Source organism: Pogoniulus pusillus, chromosome 29, assembly GCF_015220805.1.
Source record: "Pogoniulus pusillus isolate bPogPus1 chromosome 29, bPogPus1.pri, whole genome shotgun sequence".
NCBI classification, from domain to species: domain Eukaryota; kingdom Metazoa; phylum Chordata; class Aves; order Piciformes; family Lybiidae; genus Pogoniulus; species Pogoniulus pusillus.
The window spans coordinates 11,812,706-11,837,133 of record NC_087292.1 but is presented as its reverse complement, the minus strand read 5'-3'; the positions used below and the strand labels follow the sequence as shown (position 1 = coordinate 11,837,133).

Sequence of the window (24,428 nt, the reverse complement as noted above, 5' to 3'; positions counted from 1 at the left end):
GGGACAGGCCAGCGAGGGCAGGCGGCGGCTCGCAGCCTCCCAGCGCGCACGCTACCCTGGCAGGACGCGGGGAGAGGGCGGGAGGCGGGACGGAGGCGGGATGATGCAGCACGGTGAGGTCCAGAGAGAGGCTGCGGCTGACGTCTGCCGCCGCCCGCCTCCCGCAGCGGGTGAAGGGCTGGCCCCTTCCGAGCGTCCTCCGGCTGCCTGCGAGCGGCGGCGCGGCCCGGCTGGCGGCAGGAGCAGGGCGGGGAGGCTCCTCACCGCTTCTCTTGGGAGCTGGCCCGGGTTGAGATATCACCCTGTATCTGTAATCTTATGCAGGAGAAAAAGGACCAATTATTGTCATCGAAGAAGGTTAAAACTAAGAAAGGGGAAAAGAAACGCATCCAGAGCAAGGAGGGGGTTCCTGGAGAGATAGCTGCTCTGGGGCAGTTGTGGTGTGACTGCAAAGCTGAACAGAGCATTACAGCTCCAGGAGAGGCTGGTAACTGTCACGAAGGACAAGCTGCCTTTTTAATAAATCAAGAGGCTTGCAGGTCACCTTGGTGACTGAAAAAACATCTAGCTTCCTTTTCTACACTGTAACCAAAGTTTTGGGTTGTTTTGTTTGGATTTGGCTTTTTTTTGTTACTGAGTTTGTTTTGGGTTGCTTGGGTTTTGCCTTGTTAGGGGTTCTTTTGTGAGTTGGATGGGTTTTATTTTGGGTTGTTTGTTTGCATTCTAAAGAGCCTGATGTATAATATTTTTACAGTGTATACATTGGTATAATGTAAAGTACTGCTTCTTTGGTAGCCTTAGGCCCAAGTAGTTACAATAACAGGATGGTTTTTTTCTGTTCTCTCATCAGGTTGTTTTAAACATTCTAAAAGTTCCAAGAATTTATGAAGCATCGCTATAACCAAATTCAGTGGAGGGTTACAATGAAGCAGGAGTTTGGGATTCCCCAGTTACCAGCAGAAATCCACTGGTCATAAAACCTAGAAATCTATGTCCACCAAAAATATTCATGACTTAAGATATACAGGACTGTGGGAGAAGATGCAATTTCCAGAGATGAAAAGCAAGAGATGTATTGCTATCAATCTCCTAGTACTCAGCTATATTAAGTTCTAATCAGGACTGAAAAGCAAATAGGTAAGAGATGACTGAAAACATGGTAATAGTAACCCAGTGTGAAAATCCATTTTATGGCGCCAACACAACTCACTCATGCCATGCACCTCATCCTTGCAGTTTTTTGTATCAAGAATGGTGTTTTACTTGGTAACTGCCAAAAGTGTGTAAGGCAGCTAAGAAAATCCAAATTCATGACAACAGGCTTGTTCTCGTTTCTGGCAATAGAAGCGATGACAAACGACTGATTCACACCACTAGATGGGATGATGCTGTTCAATGCTTTAAGCACATCTGCAGTATTTACGCCACATCTCAACACTTAAACTGTTCTTGTCTATGATGATTTGTGTTTTTCAGCTCCTCTGCTTAACCACCTCCAATCCTGTTCCATCTTTTGTTCTTGGAGGTCTTCCATTTCATGCCAAAAGCAAGCCAAACCCATATACACATTTAGGATAATCCAAGTGAAACCTGCTGACTTTTTCTATCCAATACAGAGGACTAATTTTTAGAAGCTTCAGCAATATTCTGCATCTCTTCCTTAAATTCCTTCTCTGTAGTACAAAAGATGGTCATGGAATGTCATAGAGGAATACTCTCCTCCTCCCCCCCCTTCAGGTCTTTGCTATTCTTCGCTTAGATAATTATAGTTGGAGCCTACAATATTCTTGTTTGTTTGGGTGGGTTTTTTTACTGCTACTGGGGGTTAAGCCATGGCTTATGCTATAAATTTTAAATCATAACATTTTACTAGAGCTCAAATCAGGAGACAATTGGGTGCACTTAGGCTATGGAATAGAGTTTTCTTTGATATGCTGGAAAGGTTGTATTTGTTCATGAAATCTCTCTGGTTTTATGTTTACAAACAGATCCTGTCATTCTCAATCCAGCTGGTAGTAGAAGAGACAAGTCTTATATGTATCTGCAAGTTAGTTGTGAGGAAAAAGAAACTTTGTACAATGTATTCTCATACATAATAAAAAACCCTTAAGTAAACAACTGTTCAGTGTTGCTGTCCAGGTCTTTCCAAGTTCTGCTTTTCCTAACAGTACAAAGAACAGCCTTAAGCATTTGATGATCCACATCTTTAAAGGCTTTGCCAAGTTGTGCCATGTTACCAAAAGTGGTAGCTCTGAACTTACCTGCTTGAAGGACTCACCTGCGTCTTCTTTCAGGTTTTATACAGCACAACACTGTTTTAAGTTGAAAAATCTCAAGTCTAACGAATGTAGGCTGTCAGAGTTTTGTTGTATGTAAATAATGTGTGTACATTTAACAGTGGACAGATCAGATTCATGAAGGGCATCCACCATACTGGGTCCTTATCCAATTACACAAACCAACCCTCACTTCATTAACAGTTCAGCCATGACAAGACTAAGAAGCAACTTGGTGCCCAGCTGGGTTTTTCATTAACAGGAGAAAACGGAGATGAACACTACAGGGAAACTCCAAGAAGCATCTGAAAGCTTTGCACTGGGGTCATCTAAACAGTTTCATCTATTATGAGATCTTACCTAAAAATGCTATGAAAGGCTTGATCCATGTACATTATCTCATATTGTGTATGTGTGCAAATGAGGTGGGTGTCATTTAGCTATTGAGATTCCCCATGCAAACACGTTAAATAAACACATTTAAATATTCCTTGTATATGCTACTCTTATGCTCTCTCCAATGCATTCATATCCCTTTGACACTCTTCAAAAGCTGCTTTTGTACATCTAAGAGGATAACTTAAAACCAACAGGTAGTGAGCAATAAATTTAAGTTACTCCAGGTCTCTATTAAAAACATGAGAGTATATGTTTTCTACATATGAACTGTTTCAGGTGAAATAGCAGTATCAAAACCATGACTTTTGCTTATTTACACTTTCAAAGGCAGCTAATAACTAAGTATGGTAGAGTTGCATCATGCATTGAAACAAGAAGACTACATCTTTTAAAAATCACCCAAGGTAACTGTAGGCAAATGTATTTTTGAACTCTACACAGCCACCCAAAACACTGTTGTTTTTAAAAAAAAACAAGCTACCAGCCAGCTGGCTGTATTAACAAATAAGAAAGGATCCCTTTCTAGCATGACAGACCTCTAAAACACTATGCAGATATTAAAAGCACTTTACAGTTTTGATTGACAGAAACCTGGCCTAAGCAGTCTAAGATTTTACATTTCATGCAGTCTAAGCTAAATGCAATGTATTAAATAACTTGACCCTAGTAGAATTTGTCAGGCCTTGCACTGGTTGACAGGATGGTGTGTGGCCTGAAGTTTCTCAGACGTCATGCTGCAGAGAGAGGAAGCATTACACAAAAGCTGCATTCTCTCTGTTTTTTCTCCCTCTGTTCTTTTGTACAAGTTCATCTTCCGCCTTTTGCTGTATACATAAACCAGGGAAAATCTTCAGCCCATGAATGACCAGTAGTCTGTGTTTTTGGCAGACAGACATACAAATCATCGCTAAGGTTCACTTCTGCTGTAGTATTATTTCCATTGAGGTTGTTGAGCATTATGGAAGCACTTCTGAACAAAGACAGCACATTTATAAACAAAGCTGTTTATTAATAAAATGTTTACACCTTTTGTTTGCACAATACATCAGACTGGTAATGATTTAGCATGGTATTACACTATAAAATTTCATTATGAATGCTTAGGCTGAAAAGGCTGTTTACATTATGCCAAATGAACATTTCTTTCTTTGCATTCTATGCACTATATGGGAGTGCAACAACTCAAACAAAGGAGAACACAAAAGCCTTGTTTTCCTCATTAGCATCTACAATCCAACAATACAGACAAACCTGTACACACTCTCAGGACCAGCCCAAGAGAAGACTGAAAAAAAAAAAGTCTCAAAACATTCATAAGCTTGGGAATTCATCACTACAATATTTCAACACTAGTAATCCAACTACATTTCATGCAGTGAAGCAATGGTTGTAAATTGTGCAGTTTACAGTGCTGCAAATGCTCTGTAACTTGGAGCGGCTTAAGTTTGTTTTAGTAAGAGATAACATAATAAGAAGGCACAGACCTCTCAACCTTTGTAATAGGTTAACCCAATCCTATAATGGAAAGGCAGAACACTCTTAAGAGGGACAAAAACTGCTGATACAAAGGTTAACCTTCATGCTTTATTTTACAGACTAACACTTACTACACTGCAAGAGCTCTATGGCATATTAGGTTATTTTTGTGTCCTGAATAGACAAATTCAAAGTTTCTTGTTCAGAAGACATCGTCAGAATGATTTAATATTTTTCTTCATTGTAGTGGGGGTGGGGAATAGAAGAGAGAAGATTGCTAAGAAGACTTGAGTGGTTTACAGCTACAGAAATACAAATAATTTCTGTGTCTTCAAACAATTAACTTTGTCACAATTTCCATATTGGATATGCAGTATTCAGAAATATGAAGTACAAAAGAAGTTAAAATATAGAAGAGCTTACATTATGTTACTAGAGCCTTCACAATAATTTGTTCTCCCAAGTGAACATGCTTTTAGCCTTATGTGGTAAGAACCAGTATTAGTACTTGTCTCAGGACACTGCTGTGACAACATAGCAGCTAAGGCTGTACTAGTGAATTACCACTTTGTTTACAAATATTTGCTGCTGTGACAGATACTTCTAGAACCTTTGGAGAGAAAAAGACACTCGCCACCTATTCCCAGATAAAGGCCATAAGGAAACAAAGACCAAATTGTCAAGAAAGCATAATGGTTTTAATAGGAAATACATTCTGTAACATGAGTAAAAGTGAGGCAAAATAGCAGTGAATCTATCCAGGTGTCAGGGTTACAGCATATCCAAGTGCAACAGCTGTGTGGAGTATCACACTCACACAGATGAAGAGCATGGCAGTGGTCTGTATCCTTCAGCGTTTGACAAAAAGTAGCAGTTGGCTTGATTGTGAACAGGTATGTGAAAATACTACCAGAAATGAAGCAAAATAAAACCCAACCTTCTTCAAAGAAGAGTATCTTTACAAAAGTCACTAGCTTCTTGAATAAAACTGTTAGTGTTTACGGAAAACATTAAGAACTCCAACTTGCAGGATGACTGAAAAGTGAAAACGTTTCTTTTAAGAAGTCTTAATTCTAGAATGAGAATTCTCATTCTAGAGAAATTGCTGGTTTCAGCAAATGCTGTCCCAGTTTTTTTAGCAGGACAAATCAGCCCACTACCTTGACTTTCCACATAAAATAGGAAGCATCAAATAATGCTATGCCACTAGAACTTCCTCAAGTATTTCTGAGCAGATGCTTATAGCATTTACACTGTCAACACTCAATTAAGAATTTGGGACGTGGCAGGAAAAAACCAGAAAATCCTGACTTAGGATAATTTTGACATGTCAGAGACTAAGCTCATCATTACTCCTGGGTATCAGGGTAGTCTTGTATCCCGTGAAAGATTTGTTACCTGTGACACTTTATGGATAAAGTTTGGCAATGCTTGTTTGATTTTTTCAAGTCATAAATTTTGGATCCTAGCTGACCAAGAAAGAGTTTGCATTCAAACTTTTGAGACCTCTAACATATCAAAAGGGATATTTTTCAGAAACAAACATTGGTGTCAGAAGGCCTAATAATTTTAGGGAAACGTTTTGGCACCTGAACTCTTGTATGAAAAACAAAGATGTAGTTTCAAACATATTTCTTTTCAGAAGCTGAAGCCATATGACTCTAAATAGGACTAGCTAGCATGACTTTTTTTTTATATACTAAAACCTGTATTTCTGTCTTAGGTAATTAACACCAACATCTTACTTCTCTAAGTTTTCTGCCACCTACCATCACTACAGCTGTGATGTGAACATAAAACTTCTACCATTTTCTTTAGAGAACTTTGTGCAGATTTTTTGTAAGTTAAATTCCAAACACACAATTCTCCTGCTTCAAGCAACTTGACTTGTGGCATATGAACAGTCTCAGGTCTTTGTAAAACAACTTCCTGCTAAAAAAGTTGTACAAAGTTTGTCTTTCTTTTGGGTCCATGACCTTAAAATTCTCTTTTTAGAGGTTTAAAGTGCTTGAGAGAAACACATGAAGCTTTAAGGAAAATAAATAGCCAGTGCAGAAGTTTAAGTCAGTGAATTATTCAGGTTCTCCTCATTTTTGAGATGACATTTTGTAATTCAATGTAGCTATTGCGGCTCCTAAGCGAGGTTTGCTACAGGGTGACTGGCTACACACAGTTTAGACAGCTTCTGTCCTGTACATCATCCAATTCCCAAGACAGTCTTTGCAGACTGCTGACACAGCACACCACAAATAGACTACGCTATCCTTATAAACTCTAAAGACTGTTTCACAAGAAAGTCATTCAATCATCACTGCTAAAGCTTCCTTTTCTGACTAATAGTCAATATGCTATACAGGAAACTAATGTTATGAAATAATTTTGTGTTAGCATTGTAACAAAAAAATCTTGTTCAGGGCAACTTAAAAACTATTCAAAATATTCAGCCTATTTTTGTTATTTATAATTAAAATGAAGCTTTAACCATGAATGCACACAGCTCCCAGTGAATCCCACATCTCTCAACCAAGTTAAAGGATTAGATTTCTAAATCAGTGAGCAGGCATTGTCTCCTCTCCTCTTCCTTTCTTCCCAAGTATGTAAATAACCTTTCTTAAGCAGTCTAGTAGCATTAAATTGGTATTTTGTACACCAACACCCAAAGACTCAAGTCTGTCTAAAATATCTTTGTAAACTATTAACTGTCTGAGCCCATAGCTCTTGAAGGGTCTTCTCACCATGACAGTAAGGATTTGAAGCACAATGATTTGTTTTGTTTCAACATGGATTTAATAACCTAAACAAGATCTTCACCTTCTTGGTAACTGCAAAAGTTGTCAGAGTTGTCTTAGATCTTTTCAAAGCACCTATAACAATTTCCAGTAGTTTGACCACTAGATGCTTCTAGATTTCACTTGCTTAGGCATATAGTACGCCAGTCTTGAGCCTGTTTGTAAAGTGTAGTACAACACTACCTACAGCACAGATGAAGAGACTGGTAAGTTGGCTAAGGGACTGTTGTAATTTAGAGGATCAGATGAAGGTATCCTCAAACACCTGGGCAGCACATTTAAGTTGCCCCAAACCAACATTTATCAAATTATGTATTTGTACAGAACTATAACGTTCATGGGAAAAAAAAGCTGTTGTTTAGAAGCTGGAACAGTCATCTTTTGTCAGTTAAAAATGCTCTGGATCAATGACTGGACATGCACCTCGTCACATTTTTACATACATGACAAACTTGTTTTGCAACATCTCAAAGTCTAGCCTCTATGATGAGCTCCATTCACTAAACAGGCATAGTGGAATAACACTGCAGTCCTGAGCTTTTTCAACAACTTAAAAGAGAAGTTGTTAGGCATTCCACCTAAATTTTTAATAACCAGCACTCCAAACATTCAAAGGCTAATGTATCTCCAAATAGATAAGTTATGTTAAGACAAAATATAATCAATTGCAGCAAGCCTAGTGCAAGATGAAAGCAGATGGCCTAACAAATTATTAATACAGAAGAAACCATTTTTCTCCAACAAAAATGAAACAATGAACATGTGCATCTCATCCAGGGAAGATTGCATTCCAGCTTTCAGCTTGGGCAAACTGATCAATAAACAGTTATCCTGGCTTACATCAACAGTCTGTCATTTTAAATAGGCATGTGTTAAAAAGCAGCCTCTCTTCACTGTTTGTAGTCCGAGACACTGGCAATTTCCATGTTTTTATTAACTGCAGTAATTCAAGACCAGAACTGCAGAAAAGCATATGAAGCAAGGTGGCATTCCACTTAGACTGCTAACGAAACAAAATGAGTCTGAGGCATTAAGATTCTAGCTGCATTTGAGAAGAGCCAGATTGTTTCTTTAGTCTTTCAGAGTGGTAGAGGTTTTTGCCTGTTTTTAAGGTTTAATTTAGTAAATAAGTAAGGAGAGATCAGAAAGCAATACCTTGGCAAACGTTTATGAACTGATCTCTGTATGCAGAGCATCATGATAGTCTCAGTACTAGCCTAGCTCTCGGTCTTGCCTAGAGTCCAGTATTTTCTTCTCAAGTCAATAAATCCCAGATAGATAACATTTAACTATTTTTGTTATCTCACTGAAAAACATATTTCATCTCTATTTTTCCTCTAGGATAACAAATAATGGCAATAACTTAGAAAGACTGAAATTCCCTTTTCTACTAAATTATGTTGAAGATATTCCAAATATCTGAGACTCTCCTTTTACCATGATCTTTCCAAGGTAAAGAACTTCCAGATTTATGACCAGCCAAGTTTAACAAAGGCAGTATCTTCTGTATCTCAGTTAAGATACTAAAGCACCTGGTATAGAGCAGACTTCTGAAACATTGAACACAAAAAGTTTTAAAAAACCTAGCTGAATTACACAACTACACAATTTATCTTTCAAAAATTTGCTAGGAGTAAGACTTGAGATGTTTTAAAGAAACTGGAATTCCCATGACTGACACTGAAAGCTCTACATTTATTGCTAACCTTTCAATTTTTTAAAAAGTAATTAATACACCCAAGAACAAGCTTACTCTTTCTTTACTAATTATATTTCCATCAAGTATTTTATAGGAGTACTGTATATTTCTGTTCATGGTTATTTACTTCAAATAACAGGGGGAGGAACCTCAAAAAAAATCATACTTCAGGCTGAACACCAAACACAAGTCCATCTCTGCTATGTGATGCCTTCTTAAGGCCCACAAGCACACAGCCTGTGCAGCTGTGACAAAGAAGACATAACTGAGAATGTGGGGTAAGCAAGAAGCCTAATAAAAATGTAGTCACCAAGTTTCATTAAAACATATGGACCCTTTCAAAATCTCACTGTAAGAGTTTTCCTGTTTTGCTCCTGCATAGCCTGCAAGAATATTCAATAATAGAAACTGATCTGAAGTACAAGTCCTTTTCATTTCTTACAAACCTTTCTACATTTCAGAGAAAATACTTGAGACGATAGAAAAAACATATTACAAATAATAAGCATCATCAACATGAGCTTGTTTTGATACTACAGCTAATCAGTGTATTTTAGTATATACCCAAGTCTAACAAGTTTTTTTCTTCAAAAGTATAAAGTTTCTCACTAGTGCTGGTAGGAAACAAAAAGTAAAAATAAATAAAATAGCACAAGTGGGTATGGTCAACCTATAGTTAATTGATAGCCTACTAAAGCCAATACAGAATAAGCTAAACAATGATTTCCTAAAACCCTCACAGGTGAAAAAGCCCAGGAAGCAAGAGGTAATGATCTACATCACCCCATCTCTTAAGGTTACTTCCTATTTGGATTTTTGTGCCCAAACCAGGCAAGACTGGGCACACCAGAGGTTAAAACTTGTTCAACACAGACACTTCATGTTGCACCAATAGCATTCCCTATTGGCCCTTTCAAATGCGATTAAAAGACTTTCACTCTGCCTCTGGATGAACTCACAGTGAGAACAGGTAAAATGCAGGAAAAAAACCTGATGGAAATTCCCCAGGAGTTTATCCATAGGTGTGGAATGGAAGGAGTGTGTTAAGATTGCATTTTTTTAACTGTTTTTACATAATTTATAATACTTTAAACACTGGTCTCATAAATATAGTATGAACACTTTACACATGCCAAGCAATTAAAAGCTTTCCCCAAAAACTTTTAGATATTATCAGAACCACTGGCAGCATCTGTTTACAGCATCTGGTTTTAGTCAGTAACCACTTGGAACACTTTTCCTCAACCATCTGAATATTAAAAAAAATCCAACTTTCAGGAACATAAGGATGCCTACAAGCATATCAGTTTGCCTTAAAGTGATTAAAGTCAGCATGAAAGATTGTCTGTGGTTTAAGATCTGTTGCTTGTGTCCCCATCCCTCGTGCATATCATCTTTAAATAAAAAGTGCAAATGGCATTCGGGGACTGGAGGGACTCATTTGCGTACTACAGTTGCTTTCTCTGTAGCCACCTCACATCAACTGTCCCATCATAACTTGGGCTAACTACAATTACATTTAAGAAAAGGAAGAAATGACACCTACCTTCCAGACTCATCCCATCCCTAAGTCCCACAAAAGTGCTCATTTCCCTTTTTACAAAAAACACCCAAAACCAACAACCAACCCCAGAATCTGGATTACAAAACTATTAAACATTTCAGTTCTATCATCCATATAGCCACATTCCTTTCAAGCAAGGCCAAAATAGTGATGATGGATTCCCTTTGAATGCAAGACATACTACACTTTCTGTAAGTAAACAGGCTGACATTACAATTGCAGTCTTTTCTGCGAGTGTACAGATGTCAGATGAGCCAGTCCATTTCTGCAGGACCTTGGGTGTATGAACACCAGCAGATAAAGATCTAAGACTGATAATATAAACCCAACGTGAACTATTAACTTCCAAGACCACCTACTGTATAAACAAGTCTGATTTTCTAAAGGAGTCAGTCAACAGCAGCTGCGCTTCGTCACTGATGGCTGTCTTCTAAGTTTGAAGCCCTTACCACTAGACGGAGGATTGGTGTCAGTTGATGGAATTCTGCGACCTACAAGAAGGCAGAAAAAAGTTCATAACAAACATTATCCTTAAAACTAATTCTAAGCATTCAGTGCATGTTCTATATATAAAAACAGTGTCTTCACTTAGTCATACGTCACTAGTGATGACACTGCTGCATTAAGAGGATAGTAGGTAAGTGTCTCTATTGTGTCTTTAAGAGGAGCAGAGCAGAGGCAGTTTGAAGCTAATTTTGCAGCATTTTAATTTATAATCTCAACTTGAAGAGAGTTAAGCTATAAAAGCACCCAGAGAATATACTCTGCAGGATGTAATGCCATCTGGAGTATCTTCATTGAGAACTACCATCTTGACCTGCATTTCTGTAGCAGATCACCTGCATCAGGCTTAGCAGAGAAGTGTTTATAAAGACAGCTCCTTTAGTCATCTAATCAGTCTTTAAAATTGACTATTCCTTGTTCAGTATTCTTTTCAGAGGACGATTTATGATATTTTCCCATCATTTATTCAAGATCAATTTTAGAGAGCAGGTATTAAGTCAGTAAATCAGGAAGCTAATCTACACCACATACTTCTTACATCAGCTTCAATCTATTTCAGCGCTTACAAGGACCTTATTTTTTCCTCCCTTCAAGTCTAATTTTTTGTAGTTAGCCAAAGCTAAACCACAGCACATACACGGATAAACAGGTCACTGTTTCTCCTCTTTTCACAACCACACCTGCATACTGGTGCTGCTGCTTGAAAAAATCCTGCAAATATTGCATGGAATTCATTTTGAAATAGTCTTTCATTCAGACATGCAAAAACCTGTCATTCTCATCCCCACAATGAATCAGACAAAAAAGATTTGCAATTTAATTAAAAAAAACCAAGGTACCACAAATACACTTGTGAAAAAACCTACACACAATGATTGCTATTTCCCATGCAGTAATCTGGCATTTATAAATTCTTAGACTAAACCAGTGTATTGTCAAAAAGCATAAGTACAAACACTGAGAGTGAGAACTTGATTCCTTTTTGCAGCTCTGTAAGGGTTGGATCTTTCCCATATTATTTCCTTTCCATAACCTTAGAAGTACTGATTTAAATATTCAGTAACAGATATGGTAAGACAACACTGACTTCTGACACAAGTGCTCTCCTTGCTATTTACTGAGCAGCATCACGGTAGGCTTTATGCATCTCACTCTGCAGTTTAAATTTGTTCCAGTCAGACATGAATACAAGTCAGTGTACTCTGACCTTAAGCACTACTTAATGCTAAAATAGTCTTACCTCAATAGCACAATAGAGCAATCAAATTTGTACTTGAACTGGTTTCAGAAGAAAGCACATTAACTGTTTAAATACTTACTGATTTCTATAAAGAGTTCATTAATGTTTATTGCATTTTTCGCGCTTGTCTCTACAAATATTGCATGGATGGAATCTGCATAGTCTTTAGCGTCTTTTTCCATGACTTCTCTGGAAAAACAAAGCAAACAAAAAATCATAAATGCAAAACTCTCATTACTCAAAATCTTAAGGAACTGATTAAGTATCTCATTAAATGATAATTTTGTATTTTACCTGTTTGGCATCACAGTGCTCCCTTATGCTGAAGCTGATCCTCAGCACTTATTCTACAGTCTCTCTGCCTTGAGGTAACAAACATCAGAATCATGAGCTACGCATGGCCTTGATTCATCTGACAACCTTATAGTGGAGTTTGAGTGCTCCAAATGTAGGTCTCAGTGATTGACTGTAGGGTGCTTTCCTCTTCACAGGCACACCAGTTTTAGATACACCGAAAAGATTCTAAAGCATTAATTCCACTAGTCCAGTGGTTTCCTACAGCTGTTTACAGAGCCAAGTATCTCACAACGCTGCACAGACATTAGCAGAGTGTTTACTTTACATGAAGATATAGTTACGAAAAAGATGACATGAAGTGAGAAAGTAGGCAAGTTGCTAATGATGTGTTTCCTCAAACAACGTGAAAACCCAAACCCCTAGAAACCATAGGCTACTTTCAGTAACAAGGACTATCAAAAGCAGATACTTTGGATCAGTGAGTTAAATATAGTCTCTGACCAACGTACAAGGAATCTAGCCCATTAGCTTGACCAGCAATGTTTACATAATTTATGATGCCATCTAAGCACCGAAAAATCAGCATGAGACTTAATACTGCATGCTTTATATTTGTCTTCTCAATAATTTCATGCTGAACTTCAAGAGATACTACTTCTAACAAAAGTCATTACAGCTCACTAGATGACTGCTAGAAATTAACAATTCATAAAAGTATACTACGAACCACCTTTGCAGTGGTTCTTAAAACACAACCACCTCCCTCCTTTGAGACACCAGCTGTGGTACCTTTTCCAATGAAATTTAAACTCAAGAAGTTTGCATACACCTCCTTTCTCAATTTGGCTCATTTAGCCAGGATATCAATAAAAAAGGGCTTCTTTTGTTTTTATTACATGCCTTCTTCAAAGTTTGGCTGTTCATAGAGTTTCTCAAGAACTTTTCCTGCTCCCTGCAACTATTTCACGCGCAGCCAACTCCACTCCAAACTTTAAGCAGTGAAAGAAGGCACCTGAACAAGCAAGTCAGAAAAAACTTACACAATGCATTCCAACAGTTTTGATGTTTTTCTAAAACAAAAAAAATAAAAATGAGGTGCCAGTGACTGACAGGAGTACTTCTTAGAAAGTGAGGTAAACAGCTTGTATTACACTGTAGTTTTATAAGCAGTTGGGGATTGTGTAACTTGGCCTTCCCACTCGAAAAGGTAATCCTGTCTCCCTGTAAACTGCTCATTCCTAGCCGTGCTATCCCACCTCCGTTGTGCCAGCAAGTATTCATGGTGTGAGAAAGACAAATACATTTGGACCATTTTTCCCTATTTTAAATGTTTAGTTTTAATCTGGATCCATTTTACAGCCCAATTTACTGCCCAATCACACATGCACTCACACCAATGCAAAAGAGAACGTGGACAAAACTGTCCAGGGGCAGATTAACCAAATTTAACAGTAGAAACAGCTTAGACCCTTTGTGAAACTACAGAGCTAGCGCAGAACAGCTTAAATTGCTCAATCACTTGCTTTAAAATCTTAAAGTATTGAGCACTAGGAGATGAAGGGAAAACCTCTAAACTGTCAACAGTTATTTACCTTACATCATTAAGATCACATTTATTTCCTGCAATAGCTACAACGATGTTTGGAGGTCCATGCTGCCGAAGCTCCTTCACCCAATTCTTCAACGTTGAGAAAGTTTCCTGATGTGGAAAGGACAAAAAGCAGAGGCAATTAAGAGTCAGGCCTGGCCTAGGACAGAAAAAAAAAAAACCACACACAACAGAAATTATAATGCTCAGTCAAGAACAAATTCCTTACCTCTTTTGTGATGTCATAGACTATAATGGCTGCTGCTGATCCTCTGTAATACATCGGGGCTAAAGCACGAAACTGAAAGAGAGAGCATACCTATTAATCTGATCTTCCAATGAACTCCACAAGTTTATTATTCCTGAAGAAAGTGAAAAGTAGTTTTAAAGTCCGTGTTAGTGGAACTTCCGTTACCATTACAGAGAGGCTGTGCAATTGAGTAGAAAAACTTCCATGAAAGTAATGCCAACCAATAAATAGTTCAATAAATCAGCACCACACCTACTGAAAGAAGCAGGAAGCCAAACTTGACCTTATTCTGACTAGATTAGAATCTGTCAATTCAAAAGCATGTAGATTACTTACAGACACAAACCCACAGCATGTGTGCTCAACTTCACACATCAAGCAAGAAGAAAATTGTCAAAACTGAACTGTCTGCTTTTTCTTTGAGACATTCACACTTTTGGACAAAGAGCAATTCCAAGATGACTCATATGTGATGCTGCCAGTCTGAAATGTTTAGAGGTTGGTGTCAGCCTCTAGCCCCAAAAATCAGACATGGCACTACTTTATGCTGAAAGTGGTGGTTTCTTCATAATCTAACTCATGGCTTCATGGATTTTGCTTCAGTTTTTCTGCAAAAGTTACAAGTACATTTACAACTAAAACCAGCAAAATCCCACAGCTGCATGATTTGTTGCAAAAAGACCTGTAAAGGAACCCATGAGATAGCAAAAAGCTATACTAACTTCATTATACTTTTCAGAATTAAACCTCTACCAGGCACATTGAGTTGGCATATTTGCAGGGTATAAACCAAGCCTCCACCTTTGCATATGCAGAGTATTATGAATCCAGGACTGAAGAAAGTGAGAGCACATGATTACTGCACCAAAAATATTGGTCAGGCATTCTTAGAAACCATGTGATATTCCATCGGTTTAAAAAGAACCAAATAAGTAATCTAGCAACCAAAGCTCTCACTGAAAGCACAGAGCAAACTGCAGGTATTGCTTTGATGTGAGCATATGTGATTTAGAGCTTTTGTGCATCTTATGGATAAAAGAAAAAAACCAAAAACACGCACAGAATGCAGTTTCTCATAAAGGCTTATTTAGTTCTAATAAAAGACCAATTTCCTTAAGATAGTTCAACTGAGAGGAATATTATAAATCAAAAATCTTGCTATAAAGCAGAATTCCAGACCATCTACATTTGGCTCTCAAATTCTGTTTTGAAAACATGATTTTGAACACAAAAATTGGAATATAAAAATATTTATTAGTGGGAAATAAAAGCATGGGCAGGCATTCAGTTTATGTTGGGACATAATCCCTCTCTTCCTCTGAAGCAGTGAAATGTAAAGTGAAATATATTTGGTAAACCACCAGTTGGACTGGCTGTGACCTGGCTTTTTGATTATTTGACTATTTACATTGGGAATAAACCAACTTTCACTTGCTCATTCTGTATTACTCTCATTTCCTGCCTGCTAACACTTAGATACTTTTTTCCACCTAAGAGCAGTCAGCAGATAAAAATACATTAACAAAACAGATGTTACCAGAAACACTGAATTTTCCTTTTGCTATTTTTCCAAAGACTCCAGCTTGCCTGCCAGCCTCTAGTTTGTGTTTTGACAGAATTATTAAGACGACAATATAATAATCCAGAGAAGCTGTCAAAAGTGTTAGGTAAGAAGGCAAAAATTGTAATTGCTCTAAGTAATTTCCCACCAGCTTTATTCAGGGTAGAAGAAATGAGAGGAGAAATAAGGCATGTGTGTATAGGGAAATGAGCTGTGTGATGTGAATTAGTGCACATTTCCACCTTTGGAGTGAAGCTGGCCTGCCACTACCCAAAGCCATTTAGAAGAAGGGGCTGCCCAGTGCAGAAGTATTTGCTGCTGGGCTTTGAAGTGGAAAATAGCAAATGCTCTTCAGAAAGCCAAGATTACTAATTCTGGGCATTACACATCATAGCTCAGCAGAGACATTTTAGTTCCAAGAATTGTGTGGACAATTCTGGTATTCCAGATCACCACAGAGGGGATACCTTACACAGTTCTTGGCCAGATGTGTTGCATGACCAGAAAACTGTGTGCTACAGACTTCAGGGTAAGGCAGACACACAGATCATTTATAAATGATAATGCTGTTCTGGCTTGAAGAGAGAAACATCTATGAAGATATTGGCACCATTTCAAAGTAAGTATCTTTGCTCCCATTTCACTGGTTTCCTTGCCTATATTAGGACTTCACAGTGACCTCTCCTATGCATGGAACAAATGTGTGACATGTATCACAGATCTTGGGTCAGATCTCTGGTAAGACATCTTCCCTATTTTGATTTCAGTAAAAGCTATCACACAACAGAACAAGAGAAAATTAAGAAGGTATCACTCAAAGTCAAAAAATAAATACAAGGGACATGCTCATCATATACAGAGATGCCTCCTCAGATTGCAGTGTGCTGAATTCGAATCACAGCGTTCTCCCATTGCTCACAAATACAGTTAAAATGAACAGGCTGGAATGCTAATGTAATGGATGTTTCCTGCCAAGTTGTGGCAAGCATGTTTATAAAGCTTTCTGTTTAAGAGTACCAGCCTTTCAGAAGATTCACATTCCAGCATTAACATCCTAGCATGGGCAAGGATGTTCACTTAAACCAAACTATGAACAGCAAATGCTGACTGGCTAATTGCTAGAAAGGGAACGGCTTGGATATTTCTGATAACATGAGTACTGTTGGACATATCCCTGCAGCACATTCCTGACAATGTTAAGTTTGCTTTATATGGTGCTTCTGGAAGGAAATAAATTGCCATTCAAAACCTAGAGCACTGAAATGCTATACTTGAGTTGCTTTCTATCCAGCCAGGCTGTTACCAAGCTAAAAACCTAGCAAGTCAATTCCACCATGGCTTCAAAAATTCAAGGGATGACTGAGACTTTACACAGGTTTTGTTTATTTGCATCTTAAGCTTAGTTGGTTCTTTTTGTTAGGGCTGTTTCTTGAGCCAATCCAGAACAGTAGTACAGCTTCATTTGCCTGAAGTAATAACCCAACCTGATAAAACCGACTCTCATTGGCACCAGCTCTGGTGTCTACCTTTGTTGCAGTGACCTCACATCCTCATGAATAAAATTACTCAGGAATAATTGACAGTTGACAGTATTTAATCAAGAAGTTGCAAGAATAAGCACTGTTAGTATCATTACTGTAATTTCCACTGCTGTTACTAGTAACCCATAAACAAGCAAATTAACTAGCAAAGTCTTCCTGAAAAAGTCCAAGTGAAAATCATGCAAATTAACTGATTTCTTTCAGCTATTTCTTTTCTTGAAAGCTTGTTGCCTCGCCTCAGAACTCCACACACTGCAGAGACCAAAACCCCAAATTACCAAATTGAAAATTCACAATAGATTTCTTGTAGTTTCTAATACTACCAGATTTGAGAAGTAAAACTTAACAAAATAAAAGACCACTAGTCATCCATACCACTGCTTGAAACACTGGTTTTGGAAGCCTAAAGCCATATCCTACTCACACTAACAACCCTGAACTGAAGCCAATATTAGGAATTTTATGTTTTTACAGCACCAGGGCATTACCTGTACCATGCAATGTGAGCATCCATTTTGAGTCTCACATCACCAGCTGAATGTTTAACTCTCAATTGGAATGGTGCTAGAGACGGCTGCTGGCTCCTCCCTAGCCCCAGTCTTGTTCTCTTTTCAAATAACATTTCCTTTCAGCTAACCTAAACCCAGTCTTCTGTTTTATGAACTACTCTTCTTAGGCAATCATCCTGAACTCTGTACTTTAACCATTATAACAAAGAGAAATAAAAACATATTTACAGCACCCATATCTTGATAGAAATCTGCACAGAAACAAATGTTCTAATACATACAGATCATAAACCCACATCACTTTGTGGCTTTCAGGGGCAGGGTTGACAAGCAACCCAAACTCTATGTAGAGCAATCACCACAACTACTGTCTCTACTCACCCGCTCCTGTCCAGCTGTATCCCAGATTAGGAATTTATGCAGCTCATTCTGATACTGTACAGTCTTGGTCATAAATGAGGCTCTAAAAAAAAAAAAAAGATAGTTTAAGTTTTTCACAACACAAATATGTTCTTAGAACATTATCACTATGAGTTTTTAAAAAGTTTACACTCCAATAAAAGTGCTTTCCCCTCTCTCCCCCCTCAAAAAAAAATCTGATGAAAATTTTCATACTGATAGGGCAAAGGGCCTTGGAGAATGAAATTTCCTTTCAGAAAATGAAATTCAATTTGTCAAACCAGAAGGAACAGTTACAAATATTATGAGCTTTTGATAATAATAAAGGCTGTCTGACCAAACCCAGAAAGGTCATCTTTTCAAACAACATTCTTTCTAAATAGAAGAATCACAACAAACGCTTCAGCATACACTGGAGATTTCTGGGGAGAAAGACATCAAATCCTTTGTAGCAGCATTTTCTGTGTCTCTACCAAGTCAGATAAATGCTGCTAAATTCATACTTGGGAATAAATTATGGGAGATTCATATCACTATTGGTAGGTGTTAGAAGGACAGATAAATCAATAATGAGTAACTTGCTTGTTGTCTGCACTCTGTACAGCTCTCAAATCTCTCTATCATTACATATACTTCAGTCTGCAGAGGCTCTCACAGTTCCAAAAGACAAACAAATAAAAATGTCTTCCTATATCCCAGCTGCCTTCCACCAACTTCTAGATACATTACAGTAAAAATATTGTGAAATACTTGTGCTTGATCTGCTTTACACGAATTAGTATTTCCAAAAAGAAGAGGAATTCAGAGAACTAATATTTCAGAAGAGAGAGTTCTTCACTGTATCTATTACCTATAAGCATAGTTTATAATAGAATACCCACGCGCTGAATTCAAATCCTTGCAGAACAGGAACTGTAGAGGCCGTAATTATTTTTTAGCATATGAGATTCTATGTTATGATCTTGGACACCCTTTGTATGCCTGTAAATTGAAAACACTGCAGACCTCCAAACTTCTTGTAGTATTAGTTTGGGGCAGAATGCAGGGTAGGAGAATGCTGGAGGTGGCCTGTATTGGAGCTTCTTACAGTATACTAAGCTGCCTGTAGATTCAGAGTCAGAAAGCAGGAATTTTTCAGCATGATCAACAACATTAAATACCTGAGATAAGACTCTGAACTTGAGTTTATCTTGAATGTTAAGCATTATCAGACTTTAATGATATCCACAGCCCTTTTGTAGTTATAACTTTTAGATATGTTTCAGCATTATGGGAGGACAAACCAGCTATCTACATTTAAAAAAAAAAACAAAGAAGCAATTACACAATGCTTTCAATTGTTAAAAGGTAATCTCGTCATTCTTAAAGCTCAGATGGCTTGCCAAGTAGTACATCAATCTCCAAAGTTGATCATTCTCTTAAAAAGCCAAATACAACGTTGCAGCATTCCTAAAAAGAATGGGTCTAACTTCAATGCACTTCAACACAGCTAGCTGGATAATGTATTCTAGCAATGGGTAACAGAAAATAAAGTGATATTAGTATCTGTTGTAAAGTACAAAGCCTTCCAACTTCTAAGACTACAGTAAATTATACATCAGTTTTGAATTCTCTGCCCAACACAAAACCAAATTTCCTAATTCAGATTCTCACTGAAAAATTATCTTATTTGAGTCTGTAAACCAAAACATTCCTTTGCTATCAAGTTGAACCAAACAGCTGTGCAGCTGTAATTCACATCTCAACTAAACATTCCAAATAGTAGCTGATAATAGAGGCTAAATGTTTCTTGAAATTCTGTGACAAGTGGAAGCTTTCACTGTGACAGATGTCACTGAAAAAGACGAAATCAAACAAACCAACCAAACCCCAAAACAAAACCCAAACAGATCACAGGCAAATAATTTGTGTGTTAAAAGGTTCTAAAGCAGGGCTGTCCTCAAGGACTACAAGTAAGAAAAATACATTTTCCATTAAATTTCCTATTTGCCTCTCCTAGGTAATCACTGTAACCACACAAACAAGGTGCACCTGAAAGTAGTTACATATTCATGATTCCTTTTTAATGCTACAAGGAAACATTACATGTTCCGCAGTACCTAAAGATAGATATATGCTGGTCAAGCAACGCAGAATGTGTCCTCAGCATCCTGAGAAGACATTTTGACAGTTTCTACAGCTGTCAAAGATTGAACTTGAATGACAGACACACATGACAATAAACTGACTGCTGAGACAATTTTAAGATAAATGTAAACATGTCAGGAAACATACGATTGTATCACATGAACTCAAAATCCCAGAAGCAAATGCAGAAACGTTCTCAGCTTTCACTTCACAAGATGCTCAAAACTTCTCTCAAATCCTTACTTTGTCCTTTATACTTCCTAGTGTCAATTAGGAAATAAAAACAAGATCTAGAAAAAAGTTTCAAAATTAATTTTCTTAAAATTTTGGGACTGTATCTTACTGGAGCTTCAGACAGCCCCACAATTGGGCAGGTTTTCATTTATACTACTATAGCAAGCTACCATGATACCAATCTTCTGACCATTTCTTGTTAGAACCTGTGATTTTGTTATGACTGCTAAAAGATAAAGTTTTAGTCTGTCAGTTCAAGAAAGTACAATAATCCCAGTACTGTCATTAAAGCCATGAAGGCAAATTCTATTCTACACAGTAGCCTCGTTACCACAATGTCTAGCATCTTCTAAAAGGCCCTTAAATTATTACATGCATCTGTTACAGACATTCCACTGGGAAGACACATGCAGGTGATTCTCTCTGGTTTCCTGTCTTCAAATAAGTAGGTGTTGCATCAAGCACAAAATTAAAAAAACAGAAAGAAATCAAGCTACACACAATGGCTGAATTTGGGCCACTGCAGATACCACCCATATTAGCTGACTAATTAACAGACTGTTGTCTAATCAACTTCTCAAACACTGCTGGTAATAAGAAAACCAACCAAATCTTTCACTACTGTCCATCTAAAGTTTTTCTCTCAGTTAATGTCACAATGGGCAGTAGGTCTGAACTTTAATATACAACCTGAACTTACACATTTAAGACAACTTGCTCACTTAAGTAAGTGAACATGAGTTTCACGGGCCTCCAAAAAAGAACCTGTAGCTAACTTGCCATTAACTAAAAATGTTCAGTCCTTGAAGGCCCAAGAAAGCTATTTCACAATCTATCTCAAAGGCCACTTCTGTTAAATATTTACACTAAAAAGAAGAGATGTAGTGGGGAAGAGATAACTCATGGGAACTCCATTTCTTAGGGCAGGTTGAGACGCAACTGATCTTTATCAGCATGCTCTTTTTGGTCAAAGCTGTAGTAGAGCCTGTGTGCCACCTGAAACAGGAAGTTGTTTTGACATCCCCTCACATACATGCTTTTCAGCATCAAGGGAAGTCATGTTCTCCTATAAGTAAAGAATTGCTTCTGAGCTCAATAATATTGCTGTTATGAGGCTCAACTTCCAAATAATCTTACCTTTGAAACCAATCACGTAGTAGTGTGTACTTCTTATGCTATACACCTATATGCAATAATCTGCAAAGAGAGCTACAGCATGAATTAGTATGTTAACTACCTCCAAAAACCTGGAGACCTTTTATTGTCTCTCTTTCTAAGAAAGCCTTAGAAAAATCAACATGTAGTTGTATTATAATTAGACTTTGAAATTAAGGAATCATGCATGAGAAAAGCATACTGCTCCTTTAACAGAAGCATCTATAGCATAATTTATTCATACAATTTAGCTTCTTTCTTACCCTATTGTTGGATTGATGTTGGGATCAAAGCTATCTTCTACAAATCTCCACACAATACTCGATTTGCCCACACCAGTGTCCTAAAAAAAACAAACAGTAACAGTTGAAAGAGATATTAGTTACCATAAACAGATGATTCGATTTGTTCTCAAATCTTGCAATGCACTGTACATAAACAACAAGGTCCTGCGGGAAATTTCAGTTAGAGAAGTACTTTAGGTATTAGAATAATTCCATAGAAAAGTGAAAAGCCTCTGATAAGTTCCTATTTTGTAAAAAAAACATGTTACAACTTTGTTACGAAAGACTATACAAATCTGCATTCATGATATTTATCAGTTCTTCCAAGTTGTTTTTTTTTCAAAGCTATGCACAAACTGCATTTAAACAAGAACAGCAATTGAGTATGGTACTCCATATTTGCAAGCCAATGGTGCACAGTAAATTACACAAGTGTGACACACACATTTCAAACTCTGACTAACGTGTCCCACCCCACTTAATGAAAGACTTAAAAGTTTCTTCTGTGACACACCTGAAACATGTTTCTAATGCAACACTACAGAGCTATAAATGGTAAAAGAGGAAATATAACATGAAAATTCAGGGTCACGTATGTATTTGCACCACTGACTACATACTTTAAAAAGAAGAAAAAAAGGCCTATTTAGGAATGAAACAAACTATTAACCATAAACTGTTCTCAATAGCAGGTGGACATTTTTAAATGATCACTTAATTATTGAATCATCAAATCAGTCAGGGTTGGAAAAGACCACAAGGATGATTTAGTTCCAACCCCCCTACCATGAGCAGGGACACTCTACCCTAGAGCAGGCTGGCCAGAGCCCCCTCCAGCCTGCCCTTAAACACCTCCAGGGATGAGTCCTCAACCACCTCCCTAGGCAAGTCATTCCAGGGTCTCACCACTCTCATGATGAAGAACTTCCTTCTCACGTCCAGCCTGAACCTACCAATCTCCAGCTTCGCTCCATTCCCCCATGTCCTGTCACTCCCTGATACCCTGAAAAGTCCTTCTCCAGGTTTTTTGTAAGCCCCCTTCAGACACTGAAAGGCCACAATAAAGTCACCCCATTAAGACAGGTGATGACAGACTTTTTGCTTTACATCCCTAGAGCCATTAAGATTTTAAGGAAAAAAAATGTGAGGAACTCCTTCACTGTAAATGAAGTTTTATGTCCCCTCCATGCTTTTTATTGGATTTTCTAAATGTTGTTTTAAGTTTGGGTATAATATATATGCTTGTATTTTTCTTTTCTAGTGGTTTTTCTCTCAAGGAAAAAACGTTCTCTCAGTTCTGTATGTTATCATGCTTGTAGTAGAGCAAAAGTTGCTAACGAAAACACAGATATAGTTCCTGGTTCTGGGGGCTCAAAGACCAGTTTTCCTGGGTGTTTGCCTTCTTACATGACAGAAGATTTCTCGGGTCAGGTAAACACAGACAGCAAGTAGTAGTTACCTCAAATACCTTCATAACGCAAAGAGCACAGCAGCAGCTAACTTTTCCCACTGAAGGGCAATGTGACCATTGAGAAGCAGAACACAATTGTGCCTGTCATACTCTACGACACAGTTGAAGAAAACGCCACCTACTCAAAGTAAGGCTCCCCAGTGAAGCCCTCAGACCAAACCAACATATAGCTTCAGAGCCTTAGTTTTTACTTAAGTTCTACACCAGTTTGCTTAACGTTTGTTTCTTCCACCATCTACCACACTTAGAACACTCTGAAAGCCCACTCCGTTACACGAAGTTCAGGCCCCTCCCCCGCGAGTTGAGTTCAGGTGTTTTTAGTTATTTTGTCAATTCCCAGCCCGAAACCGCTTGCGAAAAAGGAGGAAAACACTCTGGGTGTTTGTACGTCCTCTCTTTTTTTAGTAAGAGAAACAGTAGTAAAAAAAGAGGCGCGATAGTGCCCCTCTGGAGAGCGTCCCACCCGCCCCGGCACGGGAGAAGGCCCTTCCGGCTGCCCGCTCTCTTCAGGGGCACTGAGCTGGACAGAAGGGGCGCGCCGGCAGCGCCGCCAGGGCGAGGCCCACCCTTCGCCCAGAAAAGGAATCCTTGCACCCAGAGCCTCTCCAGAGTTTAGGCACTGTCTCTCTCCCACCAGAGAGAACCTTTCAGACTGGCAGCCTTCCTCCCATCGTCCCAGGCCCACACCAGGGCCCCGCGAAGAGCTAGCAGCGGAGCACTTACCCCCAGAAGGCAAACTTTCAGCTCCCTCAGAGCCATGGCCGTGCAGACTGCGCTTTTAACGAGCGCCTGAGACGCCGCGCAGAACGATCATAGCCCTCGCCGAGGCACACGTACAGCCGAGGCCTGCGGGGGCAGCCCCCCGCCTCCCCCACGCCGTGGTTACCAGTAAACCTTCCTCCTCAGGCTCCGCGGACGCGACGCCATCTTGGGCGGCCCACCGGAGTCACCTGACTGCACCCCCTCCGGCCGCGGCTCTCTTCACTCTCTGGAGGCGATGGCGGCCGCTGAAGGGGCGATTCGTTCTTCAGTGGCGGTTGTTTATTAAACTGGTCGCGTTTCGAC

At 38.6% G+C, this 24,428-nt stretch overlaps 1 protein-coding gene and 1 long non-coding RNA gene across 3 annotated transcripts; one reads left to right on the top strand and one right to left on the bottom strand.

The window, feature by feature from the left end:
- The first annotated feature begins 163 nt into the window (after positions 1–163).
- Positions 164–2,297, top strand: LOC135188266 (uncharacterized). The gene is made up of 2 exons (XR_010307639.1): positions 164–487; positions 851–2,297. It is a non-coding gene; the product is annotated as an uncharacterized LOC135188266 (long non-coding RNA).
- Positions 2,298–3,663: 1,366 nt separating this feature from the next.
- RAB22A (RAB22A, member RAS oncogene family) lies at positions 3,664–24,170 on the bottom strand. Of its 2 annotated transcripts, none has more exons than XM_064167956.1 (7): positions 24,087–24,170; positions 21,872–21,951; positions 18,075–18,156; positions 14,062–14,133; positions 13,837–13,943; positions 12,027–12,136; positions 3,664–10,694 (listed from the first exon to the last, which is right to left on the bottom strand). In XM_064167956.1, exons 1-7 carry the CDS (start codon positions 24,120–24,122, stop codon positions 10,597–10,599), a joined length of 585 nt encoding a protein of 194 aa, XP_064024026.1. In that variant the 5' UTR covers positions 24,123–24,170; the 3' UTR covers positions 3,664–10,596. The 2 variants fall into 2 exon arrangements, with proteins under 2 accessions (XP_064024026.1, XP_064024027.1); XM_064167957.1 differs by lacking the exon at positions 24,087–24,170 and adding an exon at positions 23,352–23,518.
- Between the last annotated feature and the right edge of the window lie 258 nt (positions 24,171–24,428).

Bases quoted from the DNA above. Each gene is read 5' to 3' on its own strand.
- RAB22A (XM_064167956.1), bottom strand. From the start codon at position 24,122: ATGGCTCTGAGGGAGCTGAAAGTTTGCCTTCTGGGG. The intron at 12,137-13,836 runs GTAAATAACTGT...TTGTTTTTCCAG, and splicing joins TGTGATCTTAATGATGTAAG to AGAAGTCATGGAAAAAGACG. The intron at 10,695-12,026 runs GTAAGTATTTAA...GCCTTCTTGTAG, and splicing joins TGAACTCTTTATAGAAATCA to GTCGCAGAATTCCATCAACT.